This window comes from Oreochromis aureus, linkage group 7 (assembly GCF_013358895.1).
Source record: "Oreochromis aureus strain Israel breed Guangdong linkage group 7, ZZ_aureus, whole genome shotgun sequence".
Taxonomy (NCBI): Eukaryota; Metazoa; Chordata; class Actinopteri; order Cichliformes; family Cichlidae; genus Oreochromis; species Oreochromis aureus.
The window spans coordinates 54,512,897-54,540,873 of record NC_052948.1 but is presented as its reverse complement, the minus strand read 5'-3'; the positions used below and the strand labels follow the sequence as shown (position 1 = coordinate 54,540,873).

The 27,977-nt window shown below is 38.2% G+C and overlaps 1 protein-coding gene across 3 annotated transcripts in view; it reads right to left on the bottom strand.

Moving 5' to 3' along the window:
* Positions 1-27,977, bottom strand: part of ttc28 (tetratricopeptide repeat domain 28) — a 131,844-nt gene that overhangs the window by 75,603 nt on the left and 28,264 nt on the right. The window contains exon 1 of one of the 3 annotated variants that reach the window (XM_039614984.1): positions 23,402-23,612. The exons of the other annotated variants lie outside the window; for them this stretch is intronic. Coding sequence (XP_039470918.1) covers positions 23,402-23,428 — 27 coding nt within the window. The 5' untranslated portion in view covers positions 23,429-23,612. Of the gene's footprint in view, positions 1-23,401; positions 23,613-27,977 lie in introns of those variants that run through there. 3 annotated transcript variants of the gene reach the window in all.

The following is a 27,977-nucleotide window of genomic DNA, read 5'->3' as shown; positions in this document are numbered from 1 at the left end:
TTCTCTTTGTTGGAAGTTGCTGATGTCACCTGGCCATTACTAAACAACAGCAGCTTCATTTTGCTAAGCCAATACCCCACTTATCCCACAGTGGGTGATAAAATGACATGCTGTGTGAGTTGTGAGCTGTGTGCTGTAAGACCTACAGAGTGAGATCATTATTTAAGAGCGTGAGAGGTTCAGAGGGAGTCATTAAAAACAGCAATCTGTATTGTAAGGATGTCTCTTTGCAGGGTTTAATGCACCTTATTACCAGGTTGAAGTATGATTAAACCCTGTGAATCCAAACTAGCAGATTTCAACAGCAGTGTACAGTTACTCACAGGCTCGGAATTAGCAGCCCTCCCATCTTGCACGGCAGTGTGATTCAAACAGCTTCTCCTAAAAACACTAGTCAGCCTGTAAAGTATTATGGTGGATGAAAATGGTGCTGAGTATGCATCTTCACAGAAAACTGGAAACATATAATCCAGTATGGATAAGAAACAAAGAGACTGAAGCTGTTTGACAAAAACCTCATTTGAATCTTTAAATCTGACTTTGTAAGTAGGAAAAGCACAAACATTGGGTGGTAAAGATTAGGAGGTAACTGATCCTGCCTGTCCACAAACAGACAGACATCTTCAGTGGCAGAAATAAAAGTACAATGCCATAGGAAAATAAAACTTTTTTCTTTTTGTTGTAACTGACTCTTTCTTGCTGCATTTAGTGAATACAATAGAACCATACCACTAAATACAAATTCATATTAATTACCGTAGATGCATGTTTTAGTATTTAGTGTACTGGTCCTGACTGAAACAACAAAGGTAATGTTGTGAGTCATTCTGCTGTTGTTAAACAACTGTGTAGCATCATACTGCAGAATTTGTTTGCGTTGGATGTAGCCATGATATATAAAGAAAGATACAGTAGGCCTCAAAGTAGAAAAAAAAAGATTAAAACCCCAATTATCTTATCTTCTTTCTGATCATAACTTACTAAATGAACATTATTTGGGTTATAACATAAAACTAGTGAGACCAAAGAACGGTTGTTTTTACATAGACTTCTATGCAATTTGAGTTTGTTAACAAAAAAAGAAAAAGAAAAAAGGATTCACCTACTGCCAGTCATTAGAAAGGCAGATCAAAAGCACTTCTGCATTGGGTCAAGCGACTCCAGTGGTGAAAATTAAAGTCGATGTGCAACTGCCACAAACAGAAGATCTTCAAATCAGCACTTGAGGCTGGCTCCAAATGTGAGCTAGTCCCTATACACTCTCAAAATGCCTATGAATCACACACACACACACACACACACACACACACACACACACACACACACACACACACACACACACACACACACACACACACACACACACACACACACACACACACACACACACACACACACAATTGTTTCCTGGTTAATCTGCATGAATATTAATCACTGTTTCACTGGGACACTAGCTAAGATGCAATAATTGAGTTAGAGTGGCCATAACTACCATTTCCACTGGGACCAATAAAGATGTTACACAACCAGCTGTGGGCTCTTCCACACAGGCCAGCAGAGGCAGTCTAATGGCTTTACAAGTCTGTGCAGTAGAGTGTTTGAGTCAAAACAAAAGCTAAACCCCTCCAAAAAAACCCAACCACCAAAAAACCAAAACACTTTTGAGATGGAGATGCAGATCCAGAGACTTAAAAAATTGAAAAAAGGATTTTAAAAGCTCAAATGTCAAGGTCCAGGATGATTTCATCTCTCTTTTGTGCATGTGTTCCTGAGTTTGCACTGTCTGAGTGCACGTAACACATGCAGGGTCAACACAGACACCTCTGACATCATATGTTGAGGGACCACAGAATTTATCTGGAGTCAATGGTTGAGGCGTCGCTGTCTGTCTGATGTAACCAGTCCAAGGGTAGCCACAGGTCATTAACTATGTTTGGCATGGAAAAGACACAACTGGGCTGCAATGTAGAGTTATTAGTAGACACAGAAGTGTCATTAGTGTTTCCTGGTTCATTTCACTCATACACACCAGTGAATCAAAACACTATGACCAGTCACACATGAAGACAACAAAAATGACACTGTAACAATGGAAACTGAAAAGCTAAGCGACATTATTAGACCATAAAGAGTTAGTTTTCATATTGAGTGTGTTAGTTACAGGAGAAAAGACCTGATCAACTTGATGAGGGTCAGATTGTATTCTCTAAAACAGTAAGGCTTATCTGGTGTTCCAAGTCAACCAAGTGACAGTGGCCCAATAGAAACTATGAGCCAGCAACAAGTCTGATCCAGACTTAAAGAAACTATATTTCAACTTGTTTATACTATAAATGTCTGCTCCCACTAAAACATGCTGTTAAAAGAAAATATTGTCACAGTTTCAAAAATCCTAACTGTTTAAGACATATCAGAGCATATGATACCACGGCTATGAATGCATAGATTTGATGAAGACAGACCAACACAACATATTACACAGGACACATTTCTTTAAAATAATTGACTTGAAACACACTGCTTCATAATTACCATTTATCAATATAAACCTATAGGCTACAGTCCCACACACCAACACAAATTCCTATCCTAAAGGGGACACATATCGCTAACATATTGCTAGTGTTGTCATTTGGTGCCAGCTATTTGGGGAATACACATTGGTGGACAGCTGAATACTTATGCTGATATTGAGGTGGCTATCATTGTCTTTTATCCTGTCTTCCTTCTCCCCAACCAGTCACAGCAGATGGCCGCCCCTCCCTAAGCCTGGTTCTGCTGGAGGTTTCTTCCTGTTAAAAGGGAGTTTTTCCTTCCCACTGTTGCCAAAGTGCTTGCTCATAAGGGGTCATATGATTGTTGGGTTTTTCTCTGTATGTATTATTGTAGGGTCTACCTTACAATATAAAGTGCCTTGAGGTGATTGGTCTTGTCATTAGGCACTGTATAAATTAAACTGAATGAACAGAAGAGAATATTGCTGCAAATACTTGCGCCCTAAGCACTAGGATATGAATTTGTGGCAACATCATTCATCCCCAATTTCATTCATACATATCTAAATGTGGGAAGTCACACTGCATTTTAGTTTGGCGTCTTGAGCATCCATTATCATTTATAATTTCTCCTTCTAGGTTGAAGCTGTCAATTTAGGACTTTTTTTTGCCCTACAAACATGTTTGTATTTTATTGTGTGTATTATGTTATAGTAAATATTTTATAACATTCATTTTTGTAAGTGCTATACATATAATGTTTATATTATCAGAAGTAGCAACTATGAGAACTCCCAGACATAAAAAAGTAAAATACATCAAATATTATCAGATCATGTAGTTTTTATTACATATTTTGGAAAACAAACATATATTTTAGTCAAGACTGTGGGATCAAAATACATTCAGTTAAGTGGGCTGCTGATGACATGTGGTTGCTTAAATCTAAATCAACACATAAGGAATTAACAGAAGACGCCATTTTTCAATCTGCCTTTGAAATGTGATGTCTGGAGGTCAATATAAAGGAGCAGCTGACACATTTTTCTGTTTTTATCTCCTCCTGAAGAGCTCAGGACCTCTCTTCACTGCAGCTGTTCAAACACCTGATCCCCACTTTAAATTTTCACTCCATACTAGCTTCTAGTAACACAAGCTCCATCTTCAACACCACTGCATGTCATCATGGCAAAAGTCTGCGAGGATAACCTGAGTGGGATGTCAACTCAGACATTTAACCTTGCTGTACAGAATGAGTTACTCTGAACTGAGCTCTCTGAATTAAAGAAAGCATTTTCTCTGTCACACACAAGTAATTTAAGGTAACCTGAACACACCAGCTTTAGTCCCTTGGTGACCAGAACCAATCCCTTTTTTTTCCTTCTCCTTCTACTTTATCTGTAGAGCCAGACCCTGAGTCATTCCCTTGACCCATTCATGATGTGAATATCACTATCAGTCACCATCTTTAGAACAGCCTCTCTCAGCACCACATGCACACACACACAGACACACACATATATACACTCAAGTCGCTGCAAAAAATATGCATAAATGGGGAAGTGGGGAGGGGAGAAAGACAAGTAACCTTCTGATCCGGTTAACTGCAGCGCAGCAGAGGGGTTTGGTACTCTTACACCGGGTAATTAGGCTGTCACTCAGCAGACTGCTGCTGCATTTGTGTTTGCGAATGAGCTCGTGCAGCAAGGCGGGTGACCAGTTGATTGCCTTGGTGACCTTCAGCCCTGAAGAAAGCAGGTATTCCAGAGCTGATCTACAGAGAACCATCCCTGTTCCTATTAATCCCATTGCACTGAAATTTGCTGCAATTCAGATCAGAGCCTAAACAGAGGGTGCTCGCAAGATCCTCAATGAATACGAGGTAATAGAGCTAATGAACTGAAATAATTATTCAAACCCGTTTCTAGACAAAAAAAGCCCACAAGTATTATTTTAGTTTTCACAAATATAGTATTGACTACCCATAAAACAGTAGCATTCTACTAATTCTGCATCCTGATTTATTATTTAAGGATTTAGGACTACTAAAAACTAAAACAGACAAAAGAAGCATATGTAAATCACACCGAAAATGTATGTGTGTGTGTTAAAGAAGCAGGTAGTTGAGGTGGTTGCTGATAAAAAAGTCTCTGCTGCTGCTTGTTTCATGTGTGAAGTCATGTAAATTATGCTGGAAATGGTGCTGTGAGATCCCGAAGGTTCACAGAAAGGTATTTTACACAGTTCACACATGAATACATACAGTAACTTGATTTTATCACATGCAATGTTAAACCAAGATGTTCAGATACTGTAAAGCATCTAGTAAATTGTACTGTAAACTGGGTGATGCTGCCTTTTGATTATAAATTTAAACTATGTTAAGTAGTGTATGTGTCACAGAGAAGAAGCATCTAGAACACTGTTAAAGATATACATATACATTAAAGTAAAATACAAACTTGTGCTGATCTAATGAACATACTTCAGTGCTTAGCACTTAGCACTAAGAACAATATCAATAATAACTCCAGAAGATAAGCCCCACTTTTTTTCTATTGTTCTCATACATGTATATTTGTTCTTCTTAGTATTAACACTCATCACCCTTTATAAAAAAATTCTTTGTAAAATTCTTTATTTCAAAATTTCCTTATAGATGAAAACTCACTGTATATTACATCTTAAACTTTAAAGTTTATATAGTATTCTTTATAATTACTTATCCTTCTGTTTAGGAAAAAAAATAATCCAAAAACAAAACAACAACCTGATGGGTGTCAGAAGAGCTTAGGTTTGCAAAGTTGTGTCTGAACAAACCACAAGATTTTTGGAGCAATGTCCTTTGGACATTGAGAAATTACACTGAGAAACTGACAAGAGAAAAGTGGAGATGTTGGGGCTTACCTACAAACCTCAATGAACTAAAGAGATGTCCCATAGACAAACTTTGCAACAATGCAGCCAACTGTCAAGTTTTTGCTGCTAAAGGTGGTTCAAAGCTGTCCTTTGCACATCACTGTATAGCTTTTTACACACCCTTATATAAAGCACTGTGTATTTAACCAATACTTATCATACATTTTATTCTGTCTATATGTCAGCAATAGAAACTGCAAAAAATATTTGTGTTTTTAATATGTTTGTTTTTGTTCCCCTACTTTTACACCTCTTGCATCTAATAGCAAGCCGAGTTAATGCCCCCTCCTTCTCTCTCGGTGGTAAACTGTCTTAATTAGCGCCAAATCGTGCAGGGAAAAATGAGGAGCAGTGCAGGAGTGCAGAGCCGCACTGAGACCAGCGATTACTCAAGGGAAGGAACCAAGCGTACGGTTCCCACTCAGTGAATCAGGGCAAGCAGAGAACACGCTCCTAATGATTCCCTACAAAACTAATTAAAAACCTCTCTCTGTTTCAAATACAGCCTAATCACACTCACAGGTTCTGATAATTCATACAGAAGTGGCTACTTAGCAAAGATCATGTTGTTCATACCAAAAGGCCCCCCCCCACCCTCAAACACTTGTGTTCCTCAGACTAACTCTTTACAGTGGTCCTAGAATGTGTATAAGAGTTGAGGGTTCATACATTATCTTTTTTTCCTATTGTAACTGATTTATGAACAGCTCTTTTATGCAGCCAGACTAACCTCATTAAAGGATTATTAGTTTTCAGCACAGTGGTTGTTAGTAAAAGGAACAACATATGCAGGGCATTCCAATTAACTCTTTCCTAAACTCCTCCCTGAAATGCTAATTGTCTAACTATAGTTTAGCAACTGTAACTACACACAGTGAACCTGTTGGATTTGAATTTGTCCACATGTTTTGTTGATGGATCTTCTGTGTAAAGACAAAAATATGTTTAATAAACACAAAAATGAGCAAAGCTGGAATGGTTATGGTAAGAAGAAGCTAGCTTTTATTTTATTTTATTTATTTATTTATTTATTACAGCAAATTAGCTTACTGCAGTGATCAGGTTATACACTCAAGGCTAAGGATATCATTAATGCTGGATGAAGGAAAAAATGTATTTTACTGGCATTTGAAAAGGTGGCTAAATCTTCACAGGCCTGTCAGCACAACAATCCCTGAACTATCAGATTCTTGACAGATATTCTATTGCTTTTGACATTTAACTCTCTTTTATTTTTGACATGCTTTTTTCTCTATTCCTTCGTTCCATCCATTGTCTCCAACCAGGGCTCCGCAACTCTTTGGATGACAAGGGAATGGATCAGCATTCACTCAGCTTTCACTCTGGGTTCTTGACTAGCTTAGCATTAGCATGCTGTCTGTGTAGATGCTTGCAAAAAGCCAAAGTTCTGTTAGCAGCATAATACAGCTGTTTATATCCACACTGTACAGTGTGCTGCTATTGTCCTCCTCTGACCCACAAACTGAAATCAGCAAATTGTAGCACAAGTGGAACAGGAACCAATAAGTGGGTTCAATAGACAAGCAGACTAATAATTCTGAGGAACTGGACTACTGGGAATATATTCTACAAGAATCACAACCGGCTCTTGATTCCCATCCCTGCTCGCCAAGATCTAGATATGCTCACCACTCACTTTGGTTCAGTTTGGTTCAGTTCAATGTTAATTATCTAGCGCAAATCTCAACAGCAATAGCATAAAGTTGCTTTATATTGTAAAGTAGAGACCCTACAACAATACAGAGAAAACCCCAACAGTCAGGTGACCCCCTTTAAACCCCTTTAAAACTTGGTTTAACAGGAAACCTGAAAGAGAACCAGGCTCAGGGAGGGAAGAAAGACATACTGTAGAAGTCAGAGATTTATAATTACTGATTAAATGCAGAGTGGCTTATAAACAGATAATTACTGAAAAAAAACTGAGTAAAGAAGAAACACAACTTAGCTACGGGAGGATTCAGGATCTCCTGATCCAGCCCTAACCTGTAGCTTTATGAAAAAGGAATGTTTTGAGAGGTAGAGGTTGAGGGTAGAGAGGGTGTCTCTCTCCGCAATCCAATCTGGGAGCTGGTTCAACAGAAGAGGGTGGTATTTAAATAATGCTAATACTGAGGGGCCAAATAAAAGTGTGCAAAAAAAAAAATATCATCCTGACACCACTACCTGCTTGAATCTTTGATACAAGGTGTGATAGATCTATGCACTCAAGATTTTGTTTTGTTTTGTGTTTTTTTGGGCAGAATCCAACCCTGCCATCCAAATATTGTATCAGAAAGATGTTGTCCATCTGCTTAAAGGTTTGACATGTTGTATGTTCAGAGATATCCTCCTACATATCTTGCCTATATTGAGTGGTTATTTGAGTTACTGGTTCCTTTTATCAGCTTGAAACAGTCTGGCCATTCTCCTCTGACCTCTGACATCAACATGGCATTTTCACCCAGAGAACTGCTGCTCACCGGATATTTTCTGGGGGTTTTTAAGACCAGATGAAGACGGATGAGCAGAAAAATATTCAAACCAGCCTGTGTGGCACTTACAAATATGCCACATTCAAAGTCTCTTAAATTAACTTTCTTCCTCATTCTGATGCTTGGTCTGAACTTCAGCAGGTCATCCTGACTTTGTATATGTATAAATATATTGATTTACTGACATGTGATTGGCTGATTAGCCATTTGCTTTACCAAATAGATCAATAGGTGTGCCTAATGAAGGGACCAGTGGGTGGAAACTAATTCATTGTACAGATGTTTTGAAGTAGAAAACAGTACATACGTTTCAAAACTGATTTTTAAGCCAGGCTGTCAACATTCTTTTCAGTGCCATTTAGTTGGGTATTGAAAAGTCAGAGTTTATCGGGATTCATTTGCTTTATTTAAAAAAAATCTTATTTGTGTTTTTTCACAGCATTAAGATCAACTCGTTACTCTGTTCTATGACAGACTGAACTCTAGAATGTATTGTTTTGGTTCCCAGACAGACTAGCTTTGATGAACCCCTGCCTTACCACTGGGAGGCTGACATTTATGGTTGAGATTGAAATGTCTCAACAGCAACAAAATGGATTGCTATGAGATTTGGTGCACACATTCACATCCTCTCTGACATTAACATTTAGCTCAAAACACCACCGTAACCTCAGAGCCACTAGTCAAACTGATTTATTTATAGGGCATTATTAAAAACATCAAACCAAAGTCACTTACTTGGAGATTATACATTATTGATGATCACACAGATAAAAATACAATAGGAAAATAAATAGTAAGATTACACTAAAAATACCACAACAACACTGCATAGAGAACAAATAGACACAAATAAAAGGGAGTGGTTAATAATTTCTTCATGATTTTCTTCATGACTAAGATTAAGTGACAAACTACAAACTGCAGCAGAGTTTGGAACCAACAATGGAAAATGAATAATCACAATGAATTTTAACAGGGACTGTTGAAATGAATTTTAGCATGGCTGTTTTGATTAAGTAAAACAGAGTAAAATCAGCAAATATTAATGATATTAATTAATTCAAGCAGTAACCACCAATACTAACAAATGAAGCTATGAAGCAGAAGTACCAAAAATTGTCACTCATGTTGGGCCTCAGTTTAAAATGTGCCGAGAAATAGCATGTTTACAACCTAGTACAAGAAACTGACCTGTTCTCTATGGACATTTTCCCCCTTCCTAACACCCAGGGAGGCTAATTCAAGTTACTGAACTGGACCTCTTGACTGTGTTTATGCATCTAGTGGCTTTTAAAGCTTTTTTTAATGGAACTACTTGGCAAATGAAATAGCTTGCACAGTCAGTGGCCGTCTAAGAAATTAGTGGTTCACCTTTTGTAACTAAATCTCTGTATATAGTTATACTGTTACTTAGCACTAATTAACAGGTACAGTATGTGTATCTGTATGATCCATCTGTGCAATTTTTGAGCGCAGCTTGTTTACCAAGCCTGTTAGTATTAGCTGATAACTTAGAACTCCATTGTCGCTTACAAACATAACTTCTTGGTTCAAAACGGCAACATGGTGGTGGCTCAAACATTATCCTTGAGGCTTCAAAAATGCTGCTGTCTCTGTATCTAGGTTCATCTTTTATATATAGTCTATGGTTTTACTTCCAACTTGCAGTGGTTCTTTGTCCCTCAGTTTAAGAACCACAGCTCCAGTCACTACTATTTGCTATTGCACTGCAAGGCTTATATCAACATATTAGGAACATATCACAAACTTATTATGGTGAATGGTTTTTATTATTTTTAGTCAATATTTTTAAATTTGTTCATTTGTTCAGTTATTTATTAACTTCAGTATCATATACTTACTGACTTAAGGTCATTTCCTCGGTAGGGTGACAGAAAATGTCATCTTGCCAGAAACTATGTTCCCTTCAAAACATATTTGCTATTGTAAATTACTTAAATATAATTTCTGCTCTGATAATTCAAACACTTACACTGTTTTCTTCTAATAAAATCTCCATTACTGCACAGGAGATCACTCAGGTATGGCTGTGTATACAATGAGAAAGTAAACATTCTGCTGCTGCTGCTCCTGTCAGATACAATAATTATTAATAGCGCCGGTCCCAAAGGGCAATTAATTTTCAGAGTTAGCACACCTCCCTTTCTCCTCTGTCTCATTCTCTAACCGTCTGGGCTCATCAGTAAGCATAACCCACTTAAGGCTCAATTCTGACGAGCTGCTTCTATATGAGCCAGCTAGTGAATTGTGATGTCACGCCCATTGTCTGCCAATTACAATTCAATTTAGTATTCTGAATGCTCTGGAATGTGATTATGGGCAATAGATTGTGTGTGTGTGTGTGTGTGTGTGTGTGTGTGTGTGTGTGTGTGTGTGTGTGTGTGTGTGTGTGTGTGCTTGCGAACGAGAGCGACAGAGGCAGAAAGTCTGAGCAAGCAATCATTGTATGTAGAGATTTGTGCATTTTTCCACCTTTCACTTAGTACTTTTATATTCTGAAGTGGCCTCCAGTTTGTGTTCCTCTTCCCAGTCCTCTTGAGACTTTCCATAGTCAACTGGCTTAGCTTTTTCAGACAGCGTGACATTTGCACCTCCCCACCGCCTTGCTAAGCCCAAACATTGAATACAACAGGCAACAACACACACAACACAGTGTTAACCAATAATACAAACACGCACATGTGCTTTAGCTGCAGGGACAGATGAACAGTCGGATAACATGGCTGCCTTTTATATGAATATGTCATATTGTCAGTAGCTTTTTAGCAAGCTAAAATGTATGCTCCAGTGCCTTTAGTGCCTTAGGTACCAGTTAACCGAGTCTCAGATTGTAAAAAATAAAGACTTGAGGCAAATAACAAAGATCTCAAGCCCCCTAAGGGGAAAGTTGCATTTATTATTACTTGCATTGGTAGCGTTAATTCAGATCATTCATAGTGCATGCACAAAACTCCATGTCCTTTCCAGTAATAATTACACCTGAATTCACTTTAATCTTGTCCAGACCGAAATACATACATACAACAACAAATCTTTGAACTCTGAATCATTATTGGTTGACTGTTTTTTCCATGACAACTACTTTCGGATGCAACATATTCCAAAATAAAAAAATCTGCTTGTGCTGTGATCCAATCTGCTTGTCTTCTTTCTTTAATGTCATTGGACATGCTTCTTAGACTTTCTAGAAAAGGTAAATACGCATCCAAGAAGAATATTTTAGAAAAAATGTTCAGAATATTTAAGAATATGTTATCAATTAAACAAAAAAAAGAAAGACAACTTTGTTGTGAGACACATAGGATACGCATGAACACAAAGACCTCCTGCTATATAGATCATTTCTTCTCACACTAGGCTAACTAAAGCTACATTCACACAAAGGAAAACAGTGGTTGGAGACCATGTGTAAAGAACTTGGATTTTCCTTGCCTCTGAAATGGTCACTTTGAAAATGTGGACAGGGAAGTCTGAGAGCACTTGCGCAAACTAACTTTGGTATGTCAAAATGATGATAAAACATGGATAACATGGCTGTATGACTTGAATGGGATCAAGTTGGCACTTACATGCAATCTGTTCACAATATTATCACAAATAACTCTGATAAATCGCAAATCTATTGCACTACATCAGAGGTATAGTGTTGTGTCAGAGACAGGGGTAGACTCACCACCAACGGACAGCAAGTCTCTCAGCCACACCCTGGCTAGATCTAAATTTATAAATTAAAAAAACAACGATGCAGCTAGTTCACCAAGAGCAGCATAAAATTCCAGCTTAAAAATAAGGGTGAAGTCTTCAGACAGAAATTGACTGAGACTCAGAGGGGGTGCAGGATTTATCCAGAGAAGAGCTTCTTTATTACAAACTATTCCTCCATATAAACATGAAATTTATGTGTAATAGCTGAATGTACAATGTGTAAGACACAAAACACAGTTTACTGTCAGATGCTGAGCTTCACCGTATTAATGAAGACACTGTTACTGTGCCAGGTGCATAAATGCATGCATCGCTCTGGGTTTTTCTGTACTGTGTCAAATTGAAGGTAGCCTACTTATTTCGGTCAATATTACATACTATCACGGTGCGATTTGCTGGGAAGGATGGGATGGATTTCCCCCCTCTGGTGCACATGTCCCTGCCTCTCCTAAATTATCTTTTTTTTTTTATCCCCAGTAAGGATAAAAATATATCGCCACTTTGATTTTTCATGTAACAGTTTACAATGCAAACAAAAATCAAATCAGAAACTTTCACTTTCAGTGCTCACCATCCTGTGACAGTATAGACTGTTTTGATTTCTCATTTTACTACCAAGCACCTCTGTGTGAGAGTGTCAGACGGGGGGGTTTAATTTTAGCATGTTATACAATTTGTATTGCAGCATTTTAGAACAGTGTCTGAAGTAACAGTGCACACTACACTTCCCCGAAACATACAGAGTGCTAAGTCTTGATAAAATGTAAGCACAAGCAAAGGGACACTCTTCAGTCAGTGCCAGTATTCTGTTTGTCATAATCAGATCAGCTGTTTAAAAGAAACTATGAGCCATGCAACTGATTTCTTTGCTGCAATAATGTGATCAAGATTTTTTGTTTTATAGGACAAGTTTTGACTAGAACACTGCTGTGTCAACCATGTTTGCTGTGTATCTTTCCTTTTTTCTAGTCATTTCCCAGAAGGATATTTCAATATTTCAAGAAGGATATTTCATAAGGATATTAGGTTAGTTACTTTCTAGTGAATATTAAGCCAATGTTTGTTTACTGGGCAGCATAAAGAAAATCAGCGACTCTAAAAATTAAAAGAACTGGTAGAAAATAAAGTAGCTAATGCCTAAAACCCCATGTGTTTTCAAAAATGTGTACAGAGGCTTAAAATGTATGGCCGCAAGACCAAAAACCAAAAATATGCTCCAGAAATATGTGTGCATGCAAACGCACACTGTATACACAGAGTGAAATAGTGGAGTCCCAGCACTGTTGGGTCAGTTCCACTGAGACTTCGAAAAGTCTCAGTATGTCTAGTAATCAGGTATGATACTAAAAATAGGTTCAGCTACCTATCACACACACACACACACACGCACACACACATACACACACACTTTCTATTCTTCCTGTAATTCCCATCATAGCATAGGGCAGCCTTTCCCTCTGTTTCTCTCCCTTTCACCTCATCCGCTGCTATTTATTTCTCGTCAGTATCCTGTTTGCAAAGTCCCCCTCTCACTCTTTTAGGTAACACAGACCTTGGATGGAGGCATCTTCTGTACTTTTCTGGGAACAGAAATCCAGTAGTTAAATCTCCAAAAGTGTAACTTTGGCAATGCCCTTCTTAGCCAGTTTCAGTCAGATTGTTGAAATTATTGTTCATGACTTATAAAGAACATCATTGAATTCTACTCAACACCTCATTAGACATTTTAAAAATGGAGACTGACAATTGTACATCAGGTGAATGAGACGATTTAAGTGGCAAATTTCCGGTAAATTCCAGAATCGATTTGAGTTTGAACACTTGTTTGTAAAAGATTAATCAGAAAAGAGTTTTCAAATAGGTCCATGATCAAATTTGTGTGAACAACACAGTCAAAATTAAATTTGCTGGTAGAGTTCTTATAATGGCATGCCCCTGTGTATACAGCCATTTGCCTTTTTTCAGGGTAGTTTTGACTGATAGGCAGATAAAGAAACTTACTACAACTCACTGCGAACATTTGGAAAGCAGTGCTCCTTACCTTAAATAACACTGACTTCATCAGAGTAGCACCGAGGTACTCTCTGAGCACATTATTGTTTCCTACACATGCACTGTACTTTGTGATTTATTTGTATTTTTCATGACAGCACGAGTGATTTACTTTTGGACAGTTGCTCACTCTTATTACAAATGTTCAGTTAGGGCTGGTTCTTCAGGTCAGGTTATGTTTCCTATACTATATACTATCCTGTTCGTCCTCTTTCAGGCCTTAGTGTTGCTCAGCTGACCATTTATTCTTTTTAAGAGTGTACCAAGCTTTCTATTTGGTCACACCTTAAGTTTTTTGGTATCTCTGTAGGATAAGAGATACCATCCTAAAGAGACGGTATAATGTGAAAGACAAAAGACATAATGTGAAAGAGAGCCAGAGAATAATAACTAACAATTAAATGCAGCAATTGCAGCATAACTAAGGGAGGACCCAGAATCACCTGATTCAGTCCTAACTATATGCTTTATCAAAAAGGAAAGTTTTAAGTATAAAAAAGGTTTAATTCTGAAACAGTTTTTATTTGTGATGTGTTGGATTTAAAATCCACTGTGGTGGCGTACAGGGGCAAAACTACAAAAATCTGTACTGATCATATAACTGTAGGTTATGAAAGGTGCAGAAAAGAACAATAACCATTGCCGAATAATAACTTCATCAGCTGCAGTGCATGACAGTTGAACTTATTTCCTATTTCTCTTTGACCCATTCATCCAAACCAACCTCCTCAATACACCAACTTTCTGCCTGTATAACAGTGTGCCCTGACCACTGGAAGGCGAAGTTACAGTGACAACGGTTTCTGGGAAGGAGGTTTTAGGAGTATTGCACCAACAAAATAATGACTACAGCTTATCTTTCATTCATGTGCCACAGAGCTCGTTCTAATGAATAACCCATTTAAAAGAAGTTTGTGACTCTCCCTGCATACTCCAGCTTCTTAAATCCCATTTGTTTGCTATAATGAACAAAAGTGCACAGACTGTCTACGCACACATATGAGAGCATATAGAAGTGTCTGTCCTTTAGGGACACAAGGCTTGCTCTGCCAACAGTAAAACAAAGGTAAAGAGAGACCTTTTTTTCCCTGTGGCACACACACTGAGGATATGGCAATTTGTGAGCTTGCACCAGAAGGAAAAGAGAGGGAAAATCACAAGTAACTACAACACTTTTTGAAAATAAAAAATAATCTCTACTTGAGGCAGGCTGAACTGTGGCACATAAAACTCTAAGAGCCATGAATAAGTGTTTTTCTGTTAGTGAAAGGAAGCATAACCACTTTAGCACACTTGAAGAGATTTCAGAAAAAAGAAATAGTGCCTGAAAAAAACGAAAAAGCTCAGTCATCGCAGTCATTACAGGCAGATGAAGTGAGACCAGGCTGATGTTACTGCACAGCTGTTCTGGTTCAGTAAGTGTAAAGTACAGCAAAAGAGCTATACAGTGACTGTGTGGTGGCGTGTCATGTCAACACTCTTTTAAATGGGGTTACAAACAAAAGGAGGGGAAACACAAGACAGGAGAAACAAGAATAGTGGTGATAGAGTGGTCCTCCTCTTGTCTATATTCTGCTTACGTGAAAGAAAAACTGCTTTATCCTTGCTCCTTCTCTCTGGAGAGCAGTAAAGGGAGGAGCAGCTGAAATGGGGAGAGTGGTGTGGGAGAGAAAGACAGGGAACAACATTATCCTTGGGATGGATTAGGGATCAGTAAAAGACAGTATCTCTGAGAACAGACATGGTGATAGGCGTGAAATAAACGAACAGATAAATCAAGAGGGGGAAGACAGTGGAAAAAAAAACATGTCCTGAGGATATTGGAGGCGAGCAGCTCTATCAACATGACAAGCACCTGGAGAAATGTTGTCCTCTCAGCCTGGAGATGCACTGCATCTCTGAGGGAGGCAGAGAGAGAGGAAGTCAAGCTTTGCTCAGCACTGAGGGAATTCCTTTATGCATAACCATTTTCTGCTTCTATCACTCAAAGGAGGAAGCGTAAGCAGCAGACACAAGGATATTTTAAATGTAACTCTATTCATCCCAAAATTTAACAATTTAGTTACATGATGTACATGCATCCATTAAGACTGAGTGAAGATTCAAGCGAACATTAAATATCTCTGGCATGCTGTGAATAATAGCAGTTAAGGACCAAATCACTCCTCATGTACTTGTTTAAATGATCAGAAGGACAAACCTTTTTGAAAATAATACTCATGTCTCCTCCATCCTCTCAAACACTCTAGATTGAAACACAGAAACTAAGGCTACTACAGCTGTGATTTGGCGCTATATAGAATAAAACTGAATTAAAGAAACAAAGCATATCAGGTGGTTTTCACCCCCTTTCTATGCAGGATCACTGTTTAGACTGGCATATTAACGCATTGTTCATTTCAGGACAATTTGGGCCATCTTTAAAAGTTTTCATTGCTCTTACATACTATGGTTGAGTACCAAACTCTACTTACTATTTTTTAGGGTACTAAAAGCCAGCTTTCAGTACCAGAGTGCATATGGATTAGAGGGAGAGAAAGTGAAACCATGGACTGTCGCTCAGTCACAATTATTAATAATGAGAAAGGAATGTTTAGTCACAGATGTTTTTAGTTCAGTTGTACAACTTAAAAAATAGTAGGTAACAGTCCACAGTCAAAATGTGCAGCTGCAAACACTTGTAAGAGGAAGATGTGTAGATTCCTGATTGGAACTTTGTGGACACTGGTTTGACAGAGGAGAAAAGGTGAGTTCTAACACAACTATATTTTGCATACAAAAGAAGAAGCTGTAAAAAAACAAAACAAAACAAAACAAAAACTACTGCTCTGCTATCCTTTGTACAAGTGTTTCCTGTGGGCTTTCATCATTATGCTCTGCAGAAGAAAATGGCACTCTATTTAGATTCAGTAGCCTTGCAGTGGTGATTATTTGGTGGACATTATCAAAGAGTATGTCTGGGAGAGTCTGAGTGAGCCCTTGTGCAAAGACTGAGGCCTAAGTGTTAAATCAGAGGCAGGAGAGTAGCTTTAAGCATCTTAGCAGCATTCTAAGTAAACACATAACACCCAGAGTCCTGCCATGTGACCAAGAAGAGTAGAATTTGAAATGTTTTAGGAACTCCTGTTGCGTAAATAGCAGTGCCTCAGAGAGAGTGAGAGAGAGATAAAGCAAGACAGAGAAACTACTCATTTTATATTCCAAAAAAATAAAACATGTATGTCAGCCTACGGTAGAGCTCCTGAAATTAACCTGCACTCATTGTTTCACTTAGTTATGCTGACTGGCAAATAAACTAAACTGACACTAATATTTAATACACCTCTGACTACTCTAAATACACAAGTATAAATCACAAGTCACATATGCTACTGGGTAAAACATTGCATCTAGAGTGTATCTTATTGTGATGCACTTAATTCTTATTACAGTCCATTAGTTATGTTTATTTCAGAATGTTTTTTACTCTGAAGTTCCTTACTCTGAGACATCTCTAACTGTTCCCATGAATTCCAATATTTCAATTCTCATTCAAGACTTTTGTATAGGTCTAATACCACTGGCTAGGCCCGATCAGTTTGAAAGATATATTCACTTCCAGGTTAGTCTCATAGAGAAACATGAAATTCTTGCAAAAAGTTAGTTGTTTTGGTACATGGACAGATGACCCAATTTCATGACAATCAGCACAATTAGTTCATTTCATTAGAAAGAATATTTCCTGTCTACAGCATATTTTCAAAGAAGACATGCCATCCTGAAAACTACAAAAACAAAGATTTGGAAAAAGTGGCAATGGTGGTGCTTTAATCTAAGACAGAATTTTTTATCTTTATCTAAGCTCTTTTGGCTCTTATTTTGGATTCAGGTCAAGGTCACTGAGAATTGCTTCACTGACAACTCATCCAAGATTTTCAGTAGATGCACCAATTGTATGAATTTCAGTATCCTACATCACCTAGTTCTTGGGTTATCACATTCACAAACTGTGTCCACGACCACTGCCCACCTGCCGGCCCAGTGGGGTGATGACAATACCCTGGGTATCGCCTGGGGTATTACCTCAGGGGTAATTGCAAAAGCAATAGCATAGCGCAATAAAGTCATTTTGGTTTAACAAAGTATAAACAACAACATCATCTGCTAAAAGCAGAGACACCATCTTGAAGCCACTGAAACAAAAAAACCCTTAATAAACACTTGGCTAGGCTTAGTAATAAAGTTATGAATAGTTATGAACATAATCAAGCATTACAAGCATTAATGAAATTATGTATGTCTCAAATTTACAAACTAAAGTTCAAAATTCTCTCTCCTTTTAATTTGTTCAAAACTAGATCCTGAAGCAAAAAAACATTACCTTGTTAGCTTCTTAATGTGCCACTACGTTCTCCAGCTTGCTTCTAACACTGGCACTTTGCTATTGGTATTGAGCATTTAGTATGTCTTCCTTCATCTTTCCAGCACTTCTGTGAAACCAGCTTGCATTCAGGAGACAGACAGCAACGCTAAAAGTGGGCTTAAAATGTTGCATTTAATGACTAGCTATTCTTAATCTCTGGCTCTCTTCCTTTCTTTTGTCCTGTCTCCCTCTCCTCACTCTCAACCAGTCAGAGCAGATGGCTGCCCCTACCTGAGACTGTTTCCTTCCAGGGTTTCTTCCTTTTAAAAGGGAGTTTCTTCTTTCCTGTCGCAAAGTGCTTGCTCATAGGGGGTTGTCTGATTGTTGAAGTTTTCTCTGTATTATCGTAGTCTTTAATTTAAAACACCTTGAGGTGACTGCTGTTGTGATTTAGCGCTATATAAATAAAATGTCATATAATATATGCTGGAAATAAAGTGGCAAGAATTGATCAAAACAGTTAATGTGTTCTGCAAAAAACAAAAACAAACAGCTTGAAGAGCAGAGGGGAACTGCAGAGTAGGTAATAATTCTCTGTGAACTTTAAAAAAAAAACTCATTTAGACGATAAATGATTCCCTTATTGATTAATAAAGTATTCTGATTCTGACATAGCTGTGCTTTAAGCATCTATTATGAAACATTCACAGTGGATTCAAAATATATAGGTCAAGGAGGGATACAGTAAATGGTCATAAATCAGACACTAATGAGGACAAATATGAATGTGTGTATGTGGTGTATACACCTGCTCATTAAAGTAAAACTCCAGAGTATATGACAATTGAGGCCAAGTAACTGCATATTTCAGAGAATATTCAAAAACAAACCTAAAGACAGATATGAATAGATCCAGCTGAAATCATTATTATTCATTATTCTCCCTTTGCCTCCTTCATCCCCCTTTTAATTCCCCTTCTTCCCACATGATTCTAGCAGTGACAGATTTCAGTCCAGATTCAACTTGGCTACTGATTTTGCATAATTTTGTATCGCCTACATTTTATTTCTCTGTTTTGAACTCCATTTTGCTTTTCCCTTTCTTTCCTTCCAGCCTGATTTTAATTCCTTTTCTTAGATAAGATGACCCAGAAGTCCAAGCTTGCACAAGCAAACTGTGCATTAAAAGGAATTTGCAAAAGCATGTACTTTTGCATATGTCGGCATGTTTGTGCTCATGAGTTGGCTCTAATTTGCGGTACGTGGTGTTGAGCAGAAAGGGAATATTGATTTTATGGCATATTACATCATTAAATACCAGTCTGATCCAATTTAATACACTGCAGCTCATCTCACAGTGACTGCCCTAATTCACTATACCTTTTTCTGAGAAATAGGAACATTTTTCTCTTCAAAATAAAAGCACCTAATCACAACAACTACTGTTTTATTGTAACCCTTAATACTCATCCTTGAAACAAGTAAAGCATTTTAAGGACCATCAAAGCCCAGAGGAAGAATACAGCTGTGCAGTAAAACTAGAGCAGTGCCAGCATGCACTACAAGTGGTCGACTTGGCCTCTTACAGAGGTTTTCATCAGCCTGTTAGGATGGCTACTCAAGATGGGAACCACAGCGAGATGTCAGGTCAGCATGGAGCTATCACAGAGCAAACCATGCAACTCTTGTTCAAAGTTAACACTAGTTAAAAGTACAGTTTTTAAAAAAAACAGCCATTCTGTGACACCAGTCATAAAATTCATTAAATGAAAACAGCGCCCTCTGCCCATGATGGAAATATCTTTAAAATCTATGACTAATCTATAGATATGACTCCTTACTGTTATAGTTCCACTCTTTTTGGATATGGGTTAGGCGTTATGTCCCATTTGGGGGAATTATTTATTTCATGATACACAATATTTCATCGATTGCTTATCAGTAGATTAGCTGTTTTGATGCTCTGGTCTATAGGCACACCAGTTCAGCCCCAGGACTCTTCTACTACAAAGCCATGCAGTGTGTGGTTTTAGCATTGTCTTGCTCAAATATGCAATGCCTCCACTTTTGAACTGAGCACTGATAACAAGCTGTGTGATCCCTCTCCTCTTTAGTGTGGAGGAAATGGTGTCCATATTTTCCATAAACAATTTCAAATTTACATTTTTCTGACTACAAAATAGTTTTCGACTTGCCAGTCTATTTTAAATGAGCTGTGGCCCAGAGAAGAGAGCAGGATTTCTGGATCATGTTCACATATGGCATCTTCTTTACATGACAGAGGTTTTACCTGCAGTTGTGAATGGGTTGGCGAACTGTGTTTGCAGACAATGATTTCTAGAGGTGTTCCTGTGCCCATGCCAGAATGCCTGCATTTTATACAGGGCCGCCTCAGGGCCGAACATCACAGTCATCCAATATTGAATTTCAGCCTTGTCCCTTGTGCACAAAGATTTCTCCAGGCTGTCTGAATCTTTTACTGATAGTATGTATTCTAGATAATGAGATATTCAAAGTACTTACATTTGTGCATTGAGAAACATTATCCTCAAATTGTTCCACAGTTTCTTTCTGTTTTTTTGCAGATTGAAAAAAACTGGGGATTCCGAAACTCTGCCTCTTATAGATGCACTTCCTGAATAACCTAATTAGTTACAAAATTCTCCTTCAGTTGTTTCTTTTTAGTGCCACTTACTCTTCCGGCTGCCCCATCCCAACTTTTTGCGAGCTAATATTCATGAAATACTAAAATTCCTCACTTTAAACATTTGATATGTTTTCTTTGTTCTGTTGTGAATAAAATATAAGTTTTTGATATTTGCAAATCATTGAATTCTGTTCCATTTTACACACACTCAGCTTCTTTGAAATCAGGGTTACATTTTCTTTTGACAAACTGTCGAAACTCATTGTTCCATAAGCAGCTGAGCTAATAATCTTATTATAACAAGCTTGCTAATTAGCAAATACATTATTTTTTATTGAATAAAATTATCCACTTAAACAATGTCCATGTGAATCAGTGTGATTTTGATTAGCCCACCTTTGACTCACATACTTAAACTGATTTAATTAAAAAGAAGCTTATTAGACAAGCTCATTAGAGCAAGAACATGTTGTGTTCCTTGCTTCCTTTACCAAGCAGTATGTAAACTCCTTCCCCGATTTAAATATACATGTGTATTTTTTTTACTTTACTAGCGATTCACTTTTTAATCACAACAGTGGACTTTGACTCTGAAACACAGATGGCGAAGAAGATTTTAAAAATAGTCTTGGAAATATAATTTAAAAAACCACATACAACAAAAAAGTGGATACACTGAATTATACAAAATAACTCTCTGGTTCCTTGTCTCCTCTCGTCATCACTAATAGCACTCTAACAGCTGACTGTCTGGCCTTTATTCCCACGGGGAGTTCTCTAGTCTTTATAGCTGGATCAACCACCTCGAGATCAGGGCAAACACTCTCTCCAGAAGAACTGCCGCTCCCTGTGATCTCTGAGCCAAAAACAAATTTGGTGAGGCATCGAATCCCTTGCCAGTTCACACTACCCACTCAGTAGATTGAGGTTTTAAAATATCAGCAGCTGCCTTATCTTAAACATGTTTTTTTTCCACAGGGGTTGCTTATTTTATCCAAAAACTAATACTTAAAGGTAGCACTTAAGTATTCTGAGCATTTCCATCATCTGTTTTACTACAATCCACAAGGAAAAACTTGGTCCACTGTTTTGCTGATATTAAAATGAGCAACATAAATAATATTCACTTTAAAATTTGCCACACTTAATATGCATTTCAAGTGGAAAAGCCAATGATGATACTAGTTATGCACACCAGTAGATGAGCAAGCAACCACATGCTGCATGGCCACAGATCAGGAGCCCAGATTTGAGTCCTACCTGTGGTCCTTTGTGGCGTGTCTTCCCCTCTCTCTTTCTCCCTGTCTCACTTCACTGATAATCCAATAAATGCAAAAAATATTATGCCACTAAAACGAGTTTGCTTTTATAGTGTAGAAATTAGAAAACCATTAAAGTTATTGGACCTCATCTTCTTAAACATGAATATGCCAAATTCAGTGCCAATACATTCCATAGTTGTTGGACCAAACAATAAAATAAATATAAAACAACCAAAGATGTATAAAAAATTAAAAAAATCACCCTCTGGCGAGCCTACTGTAAGTAAGTTAGGTGATTGCCATAGTGATTAGGTTTCATCCTGCACGCTCAAAAACAGAGATAAGGTAAATGTCAGTACCCTTGATGTACCGTCCAGAGCTAATGAGCTGATCTCAAGGTGACAATGTTTAATGTTTTAAAGGTAAAAGGTCACATATTCTCTTAAATTTCATTCTGTATTTGCCTTGTATACTGGCAGCTGTGATGTGCTGATGGTAGCACTAATGTTAGCGCCATCACCTCAGTGCACTGGTTAAAGGTTCCTTGGACTTTCCTTCTTCCCATGCTTGGTATATTTAAGGGACATGGGTAACAGAGGCCATGGTTAGTTACGTGGTGACTGTAACATGTCCATCAATGTGAATTAAAGACAGAAAAAGCTGTAAGTGGTCAGCAAGATTAGAAAAGTGCCATATAAATGCCACAAAAGTATAAATATATATCTTTCAAGGACACAAGAGTAGTACCTTAGAAGGTATGTTTTGAATGACAACTGCTTTGTATAAAACAATTAAGATAATTATTGCAACATAACTGTTCTTCCATAGAGCTGTGAGATGTGGTCAATATATATTTGACAGAATTTCATATATGGAATAACATGAATAATAAGACAGGCCAGTAACAATGAGACCAATCATTTGGCTGGAATAGAGTTGGAGGCAACAAGCAACTTTTTTTTTGCTTCAGTCATACATAGTAATTTTCTCAAGCAGAGGATGAATGCAAAGTGCAAGACAAAGTGCATGGATATTTACTTGTGCATGATGTCTACGCTGACTTAATGGTATTTTTTTTCTATTTAAGTAAAAGTAAGAAATATATATGCCTCTTGTACTTCTGCAGCTGTCCACTATGAGCCCGTTTTGTATGGTTTTACTAAAGGGAATCGTAGTGTTTCTGGTAGTGGATGGTAAGCTTACTGGGACTTCATTCAGCTTTCTGGATTTTTTTTCCATCATGTGCATAATCCTCCAATAATCCTACACAGACACGTTGCTGCAGCGCCTTTCTGAAATGCTGGCTGTTAATGGATTATCCTTAATAAAGTGTCCGTGACTGCGTTTTCTTTCTCGGTGTTTAAATAGTCCCGTTGATCCCAAAGTCAGTGCCAGTCAGTCATCCGCCACATTCCGCTACAACTTTTGGAGTAGAGTCAACTTACAAACTACAGTTTACTCACCTTCTTTCTGGGCTGCCATTTCATCATATTTGTAAGACAGATACGCGCAGCAAGTGTCACAGCAGCCGATGCGGCATCTCAAAAACGCGCATTAAAAGACTGACTCCGCCGGCTCGCACCGGACCCGCCGGATGGAGAAGCGCAGACGCGACGGATGCAGAAGTGAGGTACTTATAATCCCTTTTATAATGTTACTGGAAACCACGGAGTAACACCTGGCGCAGTGTGTCCTGTCATCGTACACAGCATCATCTGTGCGCTCCAGCAGCTCCAGCAGCTTCGAGAACGCAACTGAGCCAAGAACCGAAAGAGCCGAGAGGGTAATCCAATACCGCCTCGCTCTCTGTCCCCCCCTCTCTCTCTCTCTCTCTCTCTCTCACTCACTCACACACACACGTGGTAACCACTGTACAGGGAGTGCAGAATTATTAGGCAAATGAGTATTTTGTCCACATCATCCTCTTCATGCATGTTGTCTTACTCCAAGCTGTATAGGCTTGAAAGCCTACTACCAATTAAGCATATTAGGTGATGTGCATCTCTGTAATGAGAAGGGGTGTGGTCTAATGACATCAACACCCTATATCAGGTGTGCATAATTATTAGGCAACTTCCTTTCCTTTGGCAAAATGGGTCAAAAGAAGGACTTGACAGGCTCAGAAAAGTCAAAAATAGTGAGATATCTTGCAGAGGGATGCAGCAGTCTTAGAATTGCAAAGCTTCTGAAGCGTGATCATCGAACAATCAAGCGTTTCATTCAAAATAGTCAACAGGGTCGCAAGAAGCGTGTGGAAAAACCAAGGCGCAAAATAACTGCCCATGAACTGAGAAAAGTCAAGCGTGCAGCTGCCAAGATGCCACTTGCCACCAGTTTGGCCATATTTCAGAGCTGCAACATCACTGGAGTGCCCAAAAGCACAAGGTGTGCAATACTCAGAGACATGGCCAAGGTAAGAAAGGCTGAAAGACGACCACCACTGAACAAGACACACAAGCTGAAACTTCAAGACTGGGCCAAGAAATATCTCAAGACTGATTTTTCTAAGGTTTTATGGACTGATGAAATGAGAGTGAGTCTTGATGGGCCAGATGGATGGGCCCGTGGCTGGATTGGTAAGGGCAGAGAGCTCCAGTCCGACTCAGACGCCAGCAAGGTGGAGGTGGAGTACTGGTTTGGGCTGGTATCATCAAAGATGAGCTTGTGGGGCCTTTTCGGGTTGAGGATGGAGTCAAGCTCAACTCCCAGTCCTACTGCCAGTTTCTGGAAGACACCTTCTTCAAGCAGTGGTACAGGAAGAAGTCTGCATCCTTCAAGAAAAACACGATTTTCATGCAGGACAATGCTCCATCACGCGCGTCCAAGTACTCCACAGCGTGGCTGGCAAGAAAGGGTATAAAAGAAGAAAAACTAATGACATGGCCTCCTTGTTCACCTGATCTGAACCCCATTGAGAACCTGTGGTCCATCATCAATTGTGAGATTTACAAGGAGGAAAACAGTACACCTCTCTGAACAGTGTCTGGGAGGCTGTGGTTGCTGCTGCACGCAATGTTGATGGTGAACAGATCCAAACACTGACAGAATCCATGGATGGCAGGCTTTTGAGTGTCCTTGCAAAGAAAGGTGGCTATATTGGTCGCTGATTTGTTTTTGTTTTGTTTTGAATGTCAGAAATGTATATTTGTGAATGTGGAGATGTTATATTGGTTTCACTGGTAAAATAAATAATTGAAATGGGTATATATTTGTTTTTGTTAAGTTGCCTAATAATTATGCACAGTAATAGTCACCTGCACACAGATATCCCCTAAAATAGCTAAAACTAAAACAAACTAAAAACTACTTCCAAAAACATTCAGCTTTGATATTAATGAGTTTTTTGGGTTCATTGAGAACATGGTTGTTGTTCAATAATAAAATTATTCCTCAAAAATACAACTTTCCTAATAATTCTGCACTCCCTGTATTACGTACGATTCCGTTTAAAAGAAACTGATCCGTTTTCACTTAACAAGCTTTATATATGATTACAAAAGCCTACATCGAGAGTTGCACAGTGAAGCATTCATTCAGTAAATATAGGAAGGTTCAAATTGACGGATCTTTTATTTGTGTCTCAAGCAGCCACTTTGCATTTGGGGGGGAAAAAACACACATATTGAACTAAACATCTGTTAATATATTGTCAAAATAATGGTAACTATAAGTTAAAATAAATTCCTTGTTACATATTAAACTTTGCAATGTCTGTTAGTTCACACAAACAAATCAGTTTTTTGTTCGTTTTTTAAGGCAAGTGTGCTGCCTGTTTAAAGGTTATATTTTCTTCTCAACTTATAAGCTGAAAGAGTTTTGTTCTCTCACTTCCATATGAGTAACACCAAACCTTCACTAGTAGGTCAAAATACCCAGCAGAATGAATAACATATCTGTGCCAAGGGAGTGTTTGGTATATCATCTGAATGGAAAGTATACAAAAAGGCTAGCAAAGAAAAAATGGGATATGTATATATAGATGGAGTAAAGAAGAAGAAAAGTACTTATATTGAGGGGCTAGTCAGAGAGATATGAAGCTGGAAAGGATGTGCAGCGAGTTAGGGTGATTAAGGAGAGAAATGGAAATGTGCTAACCAGTGAAGAGACGAGATGAGAAGCTGAAATGTGGTTTGCTCTAGGAGGGAGAGCAGCTCATTAACTAATTGGAATGTTGGTGGTTCGATCCCTGACTGGATACCCAGTGTCCTTGAGCAAGATACTTAGCCTTAAGTTGCTCTGTTATGCATTCATAGGAGTACAAATGTGTGTGAATGTTAAATAGAAAGCAGGTAAGTATAAAAACGAGTGTGTGTCTATTTGGAGAGTGAGTTGTACTTCGAGTGCTCTGTTAGAGTAGAAAAATCCATTTACCATGGAAGGAGTATTTTCAGGAGGTGATGAATACAGAAAATTAGAGAGTAGGATAAATAGAGGGAAGTTAGTGAATCAGGAAAAGTAGAGGATTACTAAGGAGGAAGTGAGGGAAGCTATGAGAAGGATAAAGAGTGAAAATGCAGTTTTTCCAGATAAACACATACATATGGAGGTATGGAGATGTGTAGGAGAAAGGGCAGAGGACTTTTGAAACAGACTGTTTAACACTACCCCAGAGAGTGATAGGATTCTTCTGGTACCATGTTGTACTGGTACCATTTTTAAAGAACAAGGATGACATGTAGCGCTGTAGTAACAATAATAGGGGGACATAGCTGAGAAGCCATAGCTTCTATGGATGTAGCTAGCTATGAATGTAGTGAGGACATGCAGAAGGTTGGTGCAAAAGAAGAGGATGATAGAGATGGGTGAGATGGCGACAGATGATATACAGTGGTAACCTGTAAAGGGAGCAGCTTAAAGAAGAATGATCTGAATTTTGAACATGTACAAATTAAAAGGCATACAGTTTTAACTAACTTCCACAGTCACTTTACTTTACAGACCCAAAAGCTACATCTATCTTTTATCCTGTCTAAGGTCAAATATTAAAAGTCAAGCTGTGGCTCCAAGCACCATTGCTTTTTCTTTGAGGTGGTTTGGAGCCATTTTTGTGGTGATGTCCGCCTATTTGAGGTAATTTAGAGTCACATTTGAGATGGTTTTTTGCATCTCTTTGTGGCTTTGCAAAATCACTTTGGTGTGCTTTTGAGGAATATTTATGTTCGTTTTGAAACCTCTACAGGAGGGGTTTGCATCTTATTGTGGCTCGTGATTTTTTGGTCAATTCCAGTTACAGCTTGTAGAGTTTTTGTATATTTGAGGTGGTTATGAGTCACCTTTCTGATAGTATTAAGTCAGCAGTGACGCTCACTTTGAGTCAATTTGGTCATAATTTGCTCTCATTAACAGCAGTAGTTTTGAGTCACTTTTCTAATGTTTTGAATTTTTTTTGCCTGTTTTGCATCTGTGAAGCTTTTTGAGTCACTCTTGTATATTCATCTCTTTGAGGTCATTTTGACTGAAACTTTTAAAAATTGTTCCACTTTTTAAAAGTGTTTTCAACTAACTTTGGTTAAAAAAAAAATCAACTGTCTCTGGCCCTCTCCTTAAAACTCTTTACCAGCATCTGATATTTCACATTCATACCTAAGGGCTAGGTTGGAGAAAATATTACATTACTTTATATTCTAATTCAAGGACTTGACAATGAGACTGGTGACTGATATAAGCTCTGACAAGTTTCTGTGTCTGTGTGTGCATGTGCATGTGTATTTTATTAAATACACATGAAGATTGAACGAGGCAAGAGGCTGGAAACAATACTTTATTTCATTATACGCCTTCATCCCCTTTCCTTGTCAAACAACATGACTGTCATCTGCATTCTGCTCACAGAAAAAGGACTTGTAGAGGCAAACACATGGTCTTCCAGAAGACATATTTGCATAACCACAGTAGCAATGCACATGTCCATGCAACACTGAGCTCTAACTCACGCACAAAAGAGAAGTCAGAACCTCATCAAAGTAGGTAGGTTATGCAAATATGTATTAAAAAGTAGTTACAGTTTGTTTGTTAAAGTATAAAACAAAAACAACAGTC